The 17,339-nt window shown below is 39.3% G+C and overlaps 1 protein-coding gene across 1 annotated transcript; it reads right to left on the bottom strand.

Moving 5' to 3' along the window:
- Window positions 1-12,131: 12,131 nt before the first annotated feature.
- On the bottom strand, window positions 12,132-13,169 carry LOC140228567 (protein kinase C delta type-like). The gene has a single exon (XM_072308836.1). The coding sequence runs from the start codon at window positions 13,167-13,169 to the stop codon at window positions 12,132-12,134; it is 1,038 nt and encodes a 345-aa protein (XP_072164937.1).
- Between the last annotated feature and the right edge of the window lie 4,170 nt (window positions 13,170-17,339).

Below are 17,339 nucleotides of genomic sequence, written 5' to 3'. Positions count from 1 at the left end.
CTGATAACTTTCTGCGAGATAGGGGGCCTACCAAGAAACAAAGATGAAATCATACAGAGCATACCATTCTATGAGGATTAAAATTGGTTTTGGAATGGCTGAGACATCCAAAAACAAAGCGATCCTATTAAAAGGTGGGTCCGTGACCTTTTATTAGAATTGCTCTGTTTTGGATGATATCTCAGCCATTTCAAAATCAATTTTCATCAAATAAACATTGAATCCCTCTTGGAATTACATGCTAGCTCTTTCATATTTCATAAGACGTTCCTCATTATCTCACAATCACCCACACACACAAACACACGCACCAAAAAAAAAAAAAAAATGTTAGAAACCTGAAGTTAGGTCTCAACCACTCCACCGCGCGTATTTTGTACGCCAAACTTGGACGTGGTCAGTGCTCTTGAAAGTATTAAGTCTTGATAGGATTCGGCAAGGGAGGAGCAAAGCGTCATCTTCCTTCGTGATAATATTATTAAGTACACCATATATATATATATGTATATATATATATTTTTTTTTCACGAACATAGAACCAATATTCTCGAGCACACTAACTATTAATTGTCTACCATCGCGGGACGGTTCGCCTATAAGTATATACCACAATAATTTTTATACACGTATGTGGCCGGTGCATTTTGCAAGGCTAAACTCGCTTGGACCTTCGCCCTTCTAGTCAGGCATGCTCCTCTTTTACATTCTTTCTCTGTAGGTTGTGTATCATCACACTTTTGCCCCCCCCCCCCCTTCGTGTATATAACGTAGGCCCTAATAATGCACTGATTTTAATGTCAAAGAACGAAACCAATAAAGCGAACATGAGGATCTAAAGGGATGAAACTCAGATCACTGGATTTCAGACAGTGGGATAGTGTGAAGATCTTGTTAGGGGTCGCGCGGGGGGGGGGGGGGCGGCAACCTCTTCCCCACCGTGGCTAAAATAAAAATCAATCACCCCTTTAAAAAAATCAAGAAACCTATGATTTTCATCACATCAAGCGCTGGTGTCGGATGTGTCTACGGTTCTCGCGAAGTATAAAGATAAGTTTCTATACATTGCAGGCATCCTATACTGGAGTTCAAAATGAATCTTCAAATTGCCGAGAAAGATGGCTGTATCAGACCCTGATGGTGAAGGGCATACATTTCATGCACCTGTGGAATTCGTTTGTGCATCCCTAGAAAGCTGACAAGTACTAGTATTTGAATACTAAAGCCAGTCAGAACTCCATAGGTCGTACTTGTACCTCCTCGGGACGACAATGGAGTTACTTAGTATGTAGCTCCATGGGACTTCACCACTGATATCTAGAGATGGTGGGTGCCAAACAAAGGGGTCCTCTATGTAACCTCTTTGGTGCCAACAGTGCCATACGCCAATCACTGACGGAAAAAAACTTGCACCGCAGAGGGCGACACAACATTATCAATGGCAGACCCTTCAAAGGCTCTGATCAAGGAGGTTTTATACAACCTCCTTGCTCTGATCAGTAGCAGAGCCGTGATCAACGGGATCAAGTGAATGGAACTTTACCGGGGAGGTGGAATAGAGATCCACCTCCCAAGTTTTACCCAGGCGTTAGAATGGGAGATTGGGGACGGAGTTAGAGGTTAACCTCCTCCCCACTCTTATCAAAAGTCTTACACATAATATAGTCTCACTTATAATTACATACCCGGGACTGGGGGGATCCTCCACTTTTTGGCTCGTTTATAAAGAGACTTCCTCCCCCCCCCCCCCCCCAAAAAAAAAATAAATAAATAAATAAAAAAATAAATAAATAAATAAATAAAATAAAATAAAATAAAATAAAAAAATGAATAAATAAACCAATAAAAATGAATAAATAAAAGTGGTGGGAGTAAAATCGGGCCAAAAATCACAATACCTATGAATTTCCACACCCATGAAAGGTTCCGTCCTTACAGTCTTCCCGTCTAAAGGGGAGGGCGGGAGAGGGGGGGGGGGGGGGGTCGTGTATTGATCTTGACCCCCTGATCTACAGACCCCACCCCACCCTGAACATTTTTTCAGCTGCCCTGCTTCCCATCTGATGATGATATTTTAACGCAAGAAGAATTCAAGAGGACCTCAGAATTATCTCACATCAGTCCTCACTGCATGCTTAGTGACTAATACTTTCTTTAAAAAGACTGACGAGTGAAAATGTTCACTCACGAAGGAGTGAATTTCAGAAAAGAGTGAATCTAGGGTGAAATCGTATATAGTGAACTTTGAATGAAAGTATGTGTTTTTTTTCACTTATTTTGGAGTGACGTCAGGGATCACTTAAAAAATCTTGGATGATCTTTGAGGTCACACCAAAATCAGTGAAAATAAACATTTTCACTCAAATTCATTCCAATTTTACTCTAAACTCACTCTTTTCTGTTGTTCACTCCTTCAAGAGTAAACTTTTTCACTCGATTTTTTTTTTTTTTTTTTTTTTTTTTTTTTTTTTTAGAGAGAGAGAGATGAGAGATGAACAAAATGATTATAGCCTTGCAGTGTTCAGTAAAATCGTATCCGGTTTTTTACAGTGTAAGTTACAGCAGTATAAGTGCCGCATTAGCATTATAAAGTGTCCATGCATGTATACTGTTGTTGTTTTCATGAAAATGGAAATATTTCATTTTCATGATTATTTAACAAATTGTTCTTCATTGTTACATTATATATTGTTTGCTGACGTACATATATTTTCTATGCGTAACACGGATCTATCATTAATTAACAACATGAATATAGAATTGAAGAAGTATATATAGATGTATGAATGCAGGCAAATAAGTTAATTTTGAATGCAGTAAAGACTAATTTTATGATTTTTGGGACTCGTGAGTGTATTGATAATTTCATATTATATTACAATAGTAAAAAACGTGTAACTAATATAAAGCTTTTGGGTGTTATGTTGGATGATAAACTGTCTTGGAATAGTCATGTTAATATATATGCTTCGCAACACAGTCGAGAAATATTGGTATATTGCGAAAATTGAAATTTTTACCTAAACATGTGTCGATATTGTTGTATCATTCTTTCATTTCATCTCATTTGAGTTATTGGACTCTCGCCTGGGGCCGTTCAACTAAAAAGAATGTGAAACGTGTTCATTTGTTGCAAAAGAAAGCTTTTCGTAATATAACCCATTCACATTATTTGTCGCAAGCTTTGATTGCATCATTCCATTAAAAAAAAACGAATACATCACCAATTCAAGATACAATCTGCTTCCAAACAGGATTTTCTATGCAACAGTATTTATTTGGCGCATTACCAACCCCTTTATACAACAATGTTTTTATCTCAATAGCAGTATTCATTCTTATAATACAAGAAACCAACAAAATCTCATCCTCCCCTTTACGGATCCGAATTAGCCAAGTCAACAACTTTTTATCAATTTTGTGGAAAACTTTACCAAAGGAACTGAAAACTGCAAATCATTACAGCAGTTCAGAAATAACTTTAGACGCACTTTCCGTATTTAATAGCAACATTGTTTTTGTATATTCTGTCAGTATTTACTTTTTTTCCTTCTTCAGCCTGCTTTGTGTACCATTTGTGTTCTATATATTTTGTACCTGTATTATTTTAAGTTGAGAAAGTCTTGTATTTACTTTGGGGCCTATTTCCAACAAGCCTGAAAGGCTTCTGGTCCCCCTCAATGAATATGTTTATACTATGACTTGAAAATGTATAGTGATTGTTGTTTTCAATGTGGAACAAAATGAAATGAAATGAAATGAAATGAAATGAAATGAAATGAAATGAAATGAAATGAAATGAAAAGGAGGGGAAAGTGGGCTCTAGTATCGGAAATAATTTGCCCCAGCCATCAGGAGTGGTATCATTCACTCTTCAAATTAAACATTATTATCAACAAATTAAAATATAATAAGGCCCTATCATCAATTAAACCTAATCTGCAAATTTTGTCTTCAGATTATTATATACACAGTGCATGGTATATTGGAGCTTGTGTATAAGTCTACGCAGTGCCTCCATGAGGGAGCTCATTATCATCGTCTCCATATTGTTGGGAAGCTCATGAAAACGTCCGTACATGTATATGGGAGCTCATTTGAATGCCATTTACACTGGGAACGCTGGGGGGGGGGTGGGCTGCAGCCTTTGTTTTACTTTATTTTCTATTTTCATCAAATCAACTTTTAATTCCTCAGAATTGCATGCTCTTTCAGGGGTGGATCCAGGAATTTTTTATTTCTTTTGTCTTTAAAGAAAAATAAGGGGGAGCGTGGGCCAGTTGCGCCCTCCTCTGGATTCGCCACTGTCTCTGATATTTTGAAATGATAGGTGGTTTCTAATTATCTCGCCATTCGCCAAAAGTTAAAATCTGAATCACCATCTCAACCAAAACTATATTACCATCCCTATAATGCTGATGTGGGTGTGTCCGCGCGTGCAACGCGCCCAGAATTTCGTCACGATTATTACGGATCGCACGCAGGGAGTCATGAGTATACTATCTACGGACAGCAATGGTTCATGAGGCATCAATCCATCATTGCAAGCTAATTCTTTATTTCTGCATTCTAGTTTGTAGCGCTGCTGCCAAGCACAGCCTCCAGTCGACTTCTTCAAATTTGTTTTTGCACTCAGTCGTGTGATATTATTATGCCAATCGAAAGCTTGTTGACATCCTCTCCACAGTGCACCGCCGGGTGGTGCTAATGCGGCATTGCATTGGATTTGATGACTGTATAATGTTTGTTCATGATTCAACAAATCTCACCTTTAAGATTTTCAACTGACGGCTGCATGGTTGCTTAGGGAACTTGGACATGGCAATGTCCATACGATGATCTCGATCAGGTTTTTAGCTTTCTTTGTATAAATTCTTTGTTGCGTAACTACATTTTGAATCGGACCGTTATTGCAAAGGGCACGAGAGCTTCGGGATGCCATTGAAGTGCGACTAATTTATAATGTGAAACTTAATTACATTAGCCTGGCTGCAGAGACAAAACGGACAGGAATCCGACCGTAACAACAGCCTGTGTAACAATTAATACTAACCATTTCTAGTTATTGATATAAACACCGCGTTCTCCATCCAACAAGGTGACGCATCGGTGAACCGTACCATTTGATTTAAAAATCAAGCAAACATGCCTGCCGACGTAGGAAATCATAATGTGACGGGAACGTTGGAAGTGACGTTTTCTTACCACACGGCCTGGTATGCATGTTATCTAATTCTCGCTATGAGCTTGAATTCCTTTGTTTCACTCGTCATCCACTGTCAGAGGGAACTCCAAGACTCAATGAGACTCCTTTACCAAGCCCTGGCGGGACTTAACCTCGTTCTCGGGACCTGCTGGAATTTGTGGTCCATTACATGGTACTCTTTCGTCAGTCCCAAAATGTGTGGCATCACAAGTAAAATTTTCCCGTTCATTTATAGGTCGTCCATCATATCGGTCATGGCGTGCCTCAGTGGGATTACTCTCAACCTGTTCCTGATCGTACACCGACCTCTGAGGTATCACTCCATCGTCTCACCGAGGAGAGTTCGACTGGCGATGATGATTCATTTCTCCCTTGTTCTGCCCGTCTGCTGCGTGTTTCTCCCGCTGCCAATGATGCCATTTCATGGTATTATCAACAAGGAATGCCTTTCCGAAGACCTTCTGCCCAATGAGAAACGCTTGTACATCATAAAGACATTATTTCTGGTTGTTCCAGTTTCGTTCACCATTGTTTTCACGTCCGTGGTCAACGCAGTTTTGCTGAGAACAGCCTGGAAGCAAATGAGACAAGTTGGCGCAGAGGTGGTATCGAGAACCAACATCGCGCCAAATTTTACAGCCAGCAGCTCATCAGGAACCAGCAGTGTTAATAGCATCGACCAACCTACAGTCATCCAAAGTCTTCAAAGATCTTCGACCAATCCTAGTAGTTCTGCCCATGCCGTTGCTGGACGATCGTCGAATGGCGGTCAACCGAAAGGACCTGTTCGTGGAATGGTCACCGTGTTCCTCTTAACGGGCTCAGTCCTGGTCTGCTGGTTTCCATTCTTGGTCTTCTATATGATACAAGGCGATGCAGGAGAACATGTCGTTGATAAATTTGCTGCATCCTGCACCTGGATCCAACCCCTCGTCTATCTGGCTACAAACGGAGAAGCCCGAAAAATATGTCGCCACATTCTTCTCCGTATACGAGGTGATAATCGTTGGCTGCGTTTATGCGGTGTCGATGGTCTGGAGATGGCCTGATACATTCGTGCCCCCAAAATAAATCATCAGACCATTGTGAAGACACGATACTGTAAACCTATGTGAGATTAAACCTGAAAAAGTTATTCTGCTGTAATCCCAGTTGGAATCATTGCAGCTGCCATTTGTTTCCTTATACGCCGTATTGCAAGCCTGTAGGCTTCCCCGTTCACCTTTCGTTTATTTACAGATCACCTTCATTGTTAACTTTTTTGTACGAAACGGCTGATCACTGTTATCAAAATATCGGTGGAATTACACAACTAGAACATTAGGTTTCGGTTGATATGTGCAAACCTTAAAAAAGCAAAGTTAAGGACGCATCACCCTTAATTAATTTTGAATTTTTATTGACGTTTCAATTTCAATTTCAGTTTCAATTCAAATATATTTGTATATCTAGACGAAAGCATCAATACACTGGACTCCCTTTTGTATAAAATAGAAAATAATGTGAACAATACATTGTGAAACTGACTAAGGGACATAGCGAAACATTATAATATAGATGATGACTGGCGGGGGGGGGGGGGGAACATACCGAATGTTCCACCCGAAGGGTTTTGAAATGCTATTGAGGGAGGTTATAAGTCCCGAGACGAAGTCGAGGGACTTATAGCCTCAGATCCCGAAATAGCATTTCAAACCCTGAGGGTGGAACGTTTGGTACATGATCCCGACAGCAAAATCATCATCGAGATTCTGTTATATCATATGGGTTAGTCAAATTTTCACACTTTCGTACGCATTACAATAATCGGTCATCTGCTTTTTCATATTATTAATATGGAATAGGCAAATTTATCCTATCGATTACGTGAAAAATATGATCGTTCAATAGTTTGGTATCGTGTGTCATTTGTTACGTGAAAATGTTTTCCCATGGGAGAACATTACAAAAATGTCGTGCTCATGATGGGCGAACATAACCAATGTGCCTCCATTACGTGACTGTGTTTAGCGAATCACTTACCGATATTTGACTAACCCATTTAATAACATTGTAGTGAATAGTGAAGTGAAGAATAATGTACGAAAATAGAGGGATGAGATGCAATGCGTGTAGGCCTACTGGGCCCCCTATATCGTAGAATTAACACACATGCAGAAATATTAAGTTACACACACACACACACACACACTCACACACACACACACAAGATTCGAAAGCCCACTGAAAAGACGGAATAACAGACAAAAAGCAACATGAGACAACATTGGCACAACAAAATGAGACGGCAATAGTGAGCAAACAACATGCATGGACAGACTATGAATAATAGACAGCGACCTGTACAAAAAAAGAAGTAGCCTGTATAAAATAGATATTGTGGAGCTTAAAAAAAAAAAAAAAAAAAAAACAGAAGATAAATAAAGGAATTAAGGAAGTGAATGAAAGAGACTCAAGTGCATATACTCGGTATTCCGGCAATAGTGCATGGCAATAACATTGGTGGCAACATTGTAGGTGATAGTGCAGATTTTGCGAGTGAGTTTACACAAAATGCACCATCAACAAGATTGTAAAAGAGAAAACTTCAATCTCTTTTTAAATGTATAGGAGGGTTTAGTGGGTTTATGGGTTTCATGCGACTATGCACTATTAGTAAAAACCAGCATTATTTTAGATACCATGTATCTGGGAAATATAGGTTTAGTTTAATTCAATTTCACAAAATAAACATTACATGGCATTGGGTTTACCTATCATAAAGAACTCTATAATATGCCAAAATTTTATGAAATTTCGATGACCTTTGATCCCCCACCACAGTCATTTCAGAGAACTATTCATTTTCATTTATTGCTTTCTTTTTTACTAACATAAATATTACCTTTAGACATTAATCAATGAAGTCGTATGGCTGTATATAGAAGGGCATTTTTAACCTTCGGTGACACTTGACCTATGGGAGTATCATCAGTTTCATTTTCATGGAAACTATTGTTGATTACTAAAGCAAGCTCTGCTCTCCAACTTATCTTCGTCACCACTGGACATCAACAGCAGAAGTATGATAATGGCTGGAAATGTTAGTTTGTCAAAATGATACAACGATCTTTTACCTTGACCCTTGACTTGACACTTCACAGGGGCAGATCCAGGAATTCCGAAGTGGGGGGGGGGGGGGGCTTAAAGGGGGAGCGGACGTCCCCTTTTTCTTTTTATTTCTTATGTTTAAAAAAAAATAAGAGGGGGCCCGCGCCCTGTGCGCCCCCTGGATCCGCCACTACTTCACAATTATAATTTCATTCATCGTTATATTTTGTAGTTATAATTATTGTGTCGACTTACTTCGTTACAATTCATTTCATATAAGAATGTCATAGGCCTATACCACTGGACATTAATTCCTATAATACCCTTATACCAAAGCTGGAAAGTGTCAGCTTCAGTTCGGTTACCCTTGACCTATGTTGTAGAGGGACCCGCGTCCAAAATCTAACCATGCAAGGACATCTACATCTCATGCAACATTTAAGTTTACAAAAAGTGGCCCATCTACGAGTATTATACGCATAATAGCTGGGCCACGTTTTGTAAACTTGAGCCTTGTTGGCTTTGTATACTTTGTATACTTATTCGACAAATCGTGTATACTTGGATAAATAATATATTTTGCAAAATAATTGTGACATACACCGTGGTAGTAATGGTGATGATCATCTATTATCATAATCAATGACTGTGATAAGAATCATGATAAAAATGGTGCCCATATGCATGTAAAGCCAGCAAACGACAACGAAGCTATAAAAGACCATAAAGATAAGATCAATGGGGGAAAGCTCATTCAAAGCTATGGAAACTTCACTCTATTGATTTTTTCCAATTAACTTGACACTCTGCAGTCAAAGAAAGACCTAAAGAAGGACATTTCGAGGTTTAGCATTCTTTTCTATATAATTTTATGTGCGACAATGAAACAATCAGAAAATCAGCTATAATATTGTAAACGCCTGAAAGTCCTATTGGTTTATTTGTTACAAAATATTCTTTCTTTTTGGTTAAAAAAAAAGAAAGAAAAGAATGCTCTGTATATCCCCTCCTCAAAATCATTGATGATGTAATATCTTTGCAACTCATGTTATGTAAGGATTTTTTTTTTCTTGAGTTCGGGTACTAGTATTAAGGAGTCTGAAAGATTTTTGCAAAAACCCTCTTTTATACCCTCGGTGATGACACTGAATGATCTACGTGATTGCATGCCGTTTTATAGGTTATATAGAAGTTACAGAGTTCTGTCAGCAGAACCTATATAAGGGCATATTTGCTTGCGGTTATTTCAATTTCAGTAATGTTAACTATCAAGATTTTTAATGCTTTTTCCATATAACAACAACATATAAAAAGTGTATTGATATTTAATAGAGAGCATTTAGGTAATTCTATCGCATTGGAAGGGAGATAAGTGCATTCTTTAGACCGCTTCAATAGAGATTGCTGAAGAGTTCAATTTCTTTCAGTCGATAGAAACCGACTATGACATATCTGGAACAGGAAAAATGGATTCTCGACAGATCTTTCTACGTCTTTATTGTGTCAGAGTTGAAAGTAGCAACTTTCTGATATCCCTACAAAAAAAAAAAATAATAAAAAGGATACATAGAGGAAAGCCATCAGGAAGTAAACGGCAAACCAACCAACCACCTCCCAAAAGCTAAAGAAAAAAAAAAGAAGAAAAAATCAATAAAAATAATAAAAAAATCAAACAAAGCCAACCGTTTAATTATGTATATATTTTAAAAATTATTCGTGAAGTATAGTATTGCAAGCCCTGTGAATAGTAAAAATCCATACTTTTTTTTTACTATTATGACATGTTCATGATATCAAATTTAGTAAAAAAAAAAAAAAAAAAAAAAAAAAAAAACACACACAAAAAAACCACAAAAAACAAACAAACAAACTTTCGTTTGAAGGTGATTATGAAAACAATCCAAACAAAATCCTTTTGGAAGCTCATTCTCATATGCAAGGATAAAGAGAGTGACACTGAGGTTGAAAAGTGTGTATCGATGATTGACGACGATCGGATAGCATATTTAATTGAAACGTGGCTTAAAAATGTCATCTTGATAATTATCTGCTGGTGACTCTTGAAGACGTATAAATGCCATATTCTGCACATGACTGTGTGTTTGTGCTTCAGTATATATTATGTGTGTGATTGTTTTGTGTCCATGTGTATATGTGTGTAATAACTTATTGGCGCGCGTGTGTGTGTGTGTGTGTGTGTGTGTGTGTTTGTGAAGGTACTTGACACGTGAATGTTGATGTGTGAACTTTACGTTACAGAGAAAAAGGTGTATTTCTGGTTTCAATGTTGTTTCGCTTACGAACGGTTGCCAACGCCATCCAGCAAACCAAGTATACGCCGTGATGTTTTTGATGGGATATTGCAGTATTGATATCCATCCTTCATTCATATTCTATACCTTTCACCAACCTAGCACTTTCATGCCTATTTTTTTTTTTTTTTTTAATCTCACATCCACAACAACAGAACTATACCTTTTAACCCATTGGCAAAGATGATGGCACTTAAGTATCATTAGAATGATTATGGATTAATCACTTTATTGTTATTGTGTTTACATCTTTCATGAGCACGTGAAGCCAATGAACACAAATCGCAACAAATATTTCGGAGACGAGTCAAAGTTTATTAATCATGATACTTATGTAGTGCGCGACCTTCTCTTCCTCTAATGGGCAAATTCTCAATTCGATATCCCATTTCAGCTTGTCGCAATCTCTCACTTAAGCGATTCTTTGATGATTATTTTGGTAGAGAGTTACTCTATGGGAACAGATTAACCCTTTCTGCGCGACAAACTTTCCGCCCCATGAGGGTACATTAATCTGTTGGTTAAGTTTGTGATGGGGTCTCTGGACAGTCATCTGAAAATTGTAGTAGTCTTATGAGCCGTTTCAGTTTTGTTTTGTTTTGTTTGTTTGTTTTGTTGTTGTGTTTTCTTCTTCTGCTATTTTTTCTTTCTCACTCCCATACTGCTTTCTTTCTAAAACGGATTGATCAATAATGACACTATCCTTTGATGTTCTTTTAGGCAATACCCCCCCCCCCCCGGCGTATACTGTGAACTGCATTTAATGATGATGATGGTTTTCAGACACAACCATAATTGCATGCAGTGCAAAGTACTATGCCACCTTGAATGTTTTGGTATTCAGGACACTCAACCTTGCCCCTGGTGATGCATCTATAGTCTTCGCGTTAAGTGCTTTGGTCACCATATTGGAAAGATGCTTTGTCTCTTTCCCCCTTTTTTGTCGTAAAGTACTGACTGTCCTATTGTCATTAGATCTTCCAATCCGCTCACCTCCCTGGTTATACTAAATATTGCACGCTTTACGTCATATGAGTGTAATTTGGATTTGCAAGTGTCTTTCAGTTTTCCCATTTTCGTGTCCGTGGACTTGTTCACATCCTGTGACCATGCATGCACTCAAAGTTCATCTTTCCTGTTCAATGCCGCTGCGTGATGTATAGCCATTTGCCTTTGTCTATCCTTGTTAAATCAGAAATGAAGTTATTTGCGACTTCGAGCAAAATTTCCTCACGTAGCATCCATTCAAAAGCACTGCTCTCTCAGTGTTAACCCTTAACCATTCCTCAATCCTCTGCTCTTTTGATTTCTTCCAGAGAGTGATGTCCTCGATCCCTAATATCCAATAATTTAGCTTTACTGCTTCGAGCACCATGATTTCTTTGTCTTGCAAATAAGCTAGCTCATCCATCACCGTATATGTTTCTTGAGTTTAATTCACTGCCTGAAGAGTTTCCCTTTGCACCTTCTCGAAGTCCCCCACTCTTCCCCTCACCCCTCACCCTCCCCCACCCTTCTGGGGGTCCTCATCCTACCCCGTCTTTGCTGTCCTCCGGTGAGTGTGAATAGAGGACAACTGTGTCGCAGCGTTTCGGTTGAACGCTGTTTCGGCTTTGAAGTCCGTCCTTTACAGCAACAACGTCTGGCAAGACAGCTGCAAGGCTTCTCGGTCTGAGAGGGAACCAGTCCTGTGTGCATGACTCTGCGACCGTAACCAGGTCGGCTTCCTGGATGAACCGCCCGATGATGCCCAGCAGCATGCCCACAGAGTAGATGTCGGTGGACTCATTTGTGCATGCTCCCTCGAGAACGACCTCGGAGGCTATGTGAGTGAAATTGTCCCTCTTTTGCCTGCGGGCTTCCTGATCAGAAGGCGTGGCAGTTAGGGTGATCGACCGGGCCATCGTACTAACGAGACCAAGGTCGATGATCACCGCGTGCCATCTTTGTCCTCTGTGCTCGAGGAGGACGTTGTCGTCTTTGAGGTCATTGTGCAGAAGGCCATGACCATGGAGGACCATAACGCCTCTCACTATGTCCTCAGCTACTGCTGCCATGTTCCACCTGGTGAGAATGGGCTCAGGATTGATGGGGCACAAAGCATAGTACAGGGGATACGCTCTTCCCGTCGTCTTGTCACCGACAAATTCCGTCACGACACACAAGTCGCCCTCGAGCGTGACAGTGCCGAGAAGTGCAGGAAAGAACGGGCTTCCAGAGAGTAGCTGGTGGACCATAGACTCCTTCCTCGAGCGAGCGTAGTTGCTTTTCCTCTCTGCATCTTCCCTGTCTTTGGGGCATCCCTCCGGCAGGAATGGTCTCTTTATGGCGATTTGAGAGGGGTGACCTTCGAGGCGACCAAGTAGCACCACAGCATAGGAACCGCGTCCAAGTTCATCGAAGCTTAGCATTCCGCCAGAGATGTGAGAGTGGTCGGGGCCCCTCAGATCATATGGGTCCAGCTCGGTGCAGCGGATGTCGGAAAGCATAGCAGTGACAGCACGATCACCTTGAGTCTGAGCGTCCATGATGGCGCTGTGAGGCTTCGCAAGATTTTCCTCCATCCTGCAGAGAACAGTAACCAGGCATATAAGGATTAAATATTCCCCATTAAATTCGTTGTTTTATGCAACAACTTCCATAACTGCTCGTGCAATTACCCATGTAAACACTTCAGGAGTACCTAGGAACATATTAGATTACTGAAAGCAACTATTTTTCTTTTGATTTGGACACAATACCAGAATGGTTCCACTCACGTTTTCCTTGTGTTTAATTGTTTATGTGGAATCAATTACTTATATGCGTATAAAATGATGGGGCCGAATTTCGGAGCATTTATAATCGTTCCTGAAGAAAACTGATCGATCCACATGAAACATTGTAGTATGGATAAGTTGATTTTTGTAAACTGATCTTTTCAGCTGTGATGCTGCAGCCTCGATCCGTGAATTTGATACAATCAAGTCGAATAATAATGAAAATGGGAAAAATAGTAATAATATACGTATCATTCATCCAAAATCCTCTTGCAGCGCACTTTAAACAGAATTATGATTACTATACGTACTCATGATGCTTAAGTCTAATATCCAACGTGGCAACAACATGACATTCATGTTGGAAATCACGAAGAGTCTATAGAAAATAGCCATTGACAAAATAAATTAGAGTGAGGAAAAATCAAGCAAACTTAAAGGGATGGTACAGTATTGGTGGAGATGAGAATTGTGCTTTTAACTTTTAGCAAGATACCAAGAAAACACTCATGATATAGTACAGAGCATACCATTTTAAGAGGAATTCAAAGTTTATTTGATGAAAATCGGGTTTAGAATGATTGAATCATCCAAAAACAAAGTAAAACAAAGCGATCGTAAGAAAGTATGGGTCCTACACTTTATTAGAATCGCTATTTTTTTTTTGGATATCTCAGCTATTTCAAAACCAATTTTCATCAAATAAATGTTGAATTCCTCAAAGAATTACATGCTCTTTCATATTTCATAAGAGGTTCCTCATTATCTCACCAAAAAATGATAGAAACCTGAAAATAGGTCTCAACCAACACTGTACGATCCCTTTAATGCGGCATACTTTTCTAGCAGAAGATACAACTGTACGATCAGCTTCGTCTGTGCGTCCCTTTCGTATTCGATGAGGAAGCCCTGCTCATTGATCTTCCGATTCACGGCCTCGACGTCGGCCTTCTGGTCCTCTAGGTCTTGGATCAACCTCTTCGCTATCTGGTCGCAGTCCTGAAGCTTTTCAATTTGGGACTCGAGGAGTACTTTGTCTTTCTGCAGGGCACTGTATATGAACCCATAATGATCAAATGCACACACTAATTATCATAAGAATGTACTTCATATATTATCAAGGAGTTAGCAGAAACTCCTTGCTTAATACACATTGTACTGTGATTATACGATCATTATGCGAAGAACACTTCATCTTTTTGACAATAACTTGCTATATGCACGGATGCAGATACCAACCGGGCCATTTTGGGGTACTTTTTTTTTTTGCGTATATATATTTTACCCATTTGAGTTTGCTTTTTTATTTGAGTGTTAGCTATGTGGGATTATTCATCCAGTATATTATACAAAGAAGCTTTAGTGTACATAAATCGAAGTTGAATTAGTCACATTTTATAGTCACAATTTACATAATGCACCAATATTAAGAAACTGAATAGTAACTTTTCCTATTTATAAATAACAAAAACTAAACTCAAAACTGTGCTAATCGGATATGACTGACAGTCTTTCTTACGTTTTTGTATGCTTTATTGAATGTTCATTATTTTTCTGTCAAATCTCCTGGAAGCTTACAATCAGTATAAGTAACACTGATATTATTGGCTGGCGCAGCCACTTCGGTTAGATTTACATAAATATTATTTCCAATTTGATATCAGTCACTAAAATATAGTCACCTGATTCGGGAATTTTGTTCGTCGATGAATCGTTTGAACTGATTTTCTCTTTCCACCTGCAGCTGTATCTGCCGTGAATAAAATGTGAGCAGCAAGACGCATATCATTTCATCCTCTTGGACAATGACCCCTGCACATTGGAGGTTAGGTCCAATGGTGAAGTTTATTAGTTTACTTTATATTCAGTCTCTACAAACACCTCCGGGAGCCATTACTGAACTTTATGTCAGGAAATTATACAGTGTATTAGTGATAAAAGTCTTGCTACAATGTAAGTGATGGCTTTGTCGTATTCATACTGTAGTATTATATCATTTCAAACGATTCCATGCCGGTTTCACATCGAACCATTTCATGACTACCCGTATAGTGTCGTCATGCTGTAACAATCACGTATTTTGAGATGGTATTCAGTGTGTAAGCATATGAAAATACTACTTTATTTATTTACCGTTATAATTTCTCACAATAATTTACCAATCAGAAAAATAAAAAATAAAGTCATGTTCAGTTCATCTTGATTTATTGAGCCATGCATTCACATCATATTGCATGATGGGCATTGTACAGCAAACCATGAAAATCAGCATTTTACTGTTTATGATGCTAAATTCATTGATTGAGAATGAAAGAATATAGGGCGAATATGGATTTTTTTTCTTCTCATGTACCTCTTTGGGATCCACGTCAACTCTGTTGTTCCTCTTGCCAAGCAATCGCCTTAACATCCTCCTCATTCCCCGGGACTTGCGGCCTTGATTCCTATTGCAAGCCGCCTTGAGTGCTTCCTCGAGCTCCTTGATCAAAAATAGGACGGGTTGGGGGGGGGGGGGGACAAGCAAGAGGGGACGTGACATAAAACAATTTTATTTGTATTGTCAATTTGTATTACGTGACTGTTAAGGAAGGGATAAGCTATGAAGATGGAGAACTTTCAGGGGATTCGAACCCCTGACCTCGGATTCATAATCCGTTGTCTTATCCACTGAGATATTTTGTTTGAATAGCTAAATTAGGTATATTACAGATTATAATAAATTATTTTAGATTAAAAAAATATATATATCCTCTATAGTGATTGGTTGAAATAGCATTGAACACGTCACGTGATTATAGGTATATCAGCTATGTCAGAGTGTTGGCATGTTTGACACTCCATGAAGTACTGTTTGCAAAATGACGTCATGTACTCCTATGACGACATTTTGCAAGTACAATCAAAATGTAGTTACATTATTTGCAAAATGCGCAGCTTTGCACCGTCACTCTGTGAAATGTAACAATTTAAACAAAACAATTGTGACATCACAAAGCAATTCTGACAGCGCGCACTGCGTCGTACCGTAATTGCGTCGCTCTGTGAAAATAACAATTTCCAACAAAACAATTGTGACATCACAAAGCAATACTGACAGCGCGAACTGCGTCGTACTACTGTCGCTAGCGCTCTGTGAAATGTAACAATTTCCAACAAAACAATTGTGACGTCACAAAGCAATTTTGACTCACTTGCACTCTTTTCGCATTATCTCCAAAAATGACCCTCTCCTCATGGAGTAATCGAATCTCTTGTCGAAGTTCGGCAAACTTCTCGTGGATCTTCGGGACGATTTCGGCCGCTCGGCAGTCGATGGTTTCGGTAGACAGTCCGGCGTCTACTGCAAGAATCTACATTGAGAGGATAGTCAAAGCATGGACCATGGTCAAAGTAAAGAATCGTCAATGTGCTTTGACCCTCATCGACAACTTAAAGGCAGGCACATTGAACAACGTTTTTATTTTCAATGATCAATCGGAGGTATCACATAGAATGTGCTTGATGCAGATGGCTATGAATTAAACAGGAAATTATACGGGCGCGGAAAGGGTGGGTGAGGTGTGGTACCCCCACCCCGATTTAGATGGGTATAAGACTATGACTTTGGAGAGCCATGGGTGTTGTTATTTCTTTTTCCGATTCTTTTTCCCCCGATTTCTTAAAGACCCTCCAAAAGTGTGTTTGTGTGTGTGTGTGTGTGGGGGGGGGGGGGCCTGCGGTCTCCAGCGGTTTTCTTTCGTTACAACCGAATAGTATAGTGTATAAAGACAATAAATTGCAATTTGGGGATTTGAATTTCGATTTCGTTGTAACGAGAATTTCGTTATAACCGTGTTCGTTATAACGGGCATGTTGACGGGAGTGTACTGTACTATAAAAATTAACACTTTGAATACGCAGGCGAATAAAAGCCCTCAGTGGCGTGGTGGTGAGATCGAGAAATAATACCTATTCCAAAGTGTACTCGTGATTTAG

This window comes from Diadema setosum, chromosome 1, assembly GCF_964275005.1.
Source record: "Diadema setosum chromosome 1, eeDiaSeto1, whole genome shotgun sequence".
Taxonomy (NCBI): Eukaryota; Metazoa; Echinodermata; class Echinoidea; order Diadematoida; family Diadematidae; genus Diadema; species Diadema setosum.
This window is presented reverse-complemented; position numbering and strand designations above follow the sequence as displayed.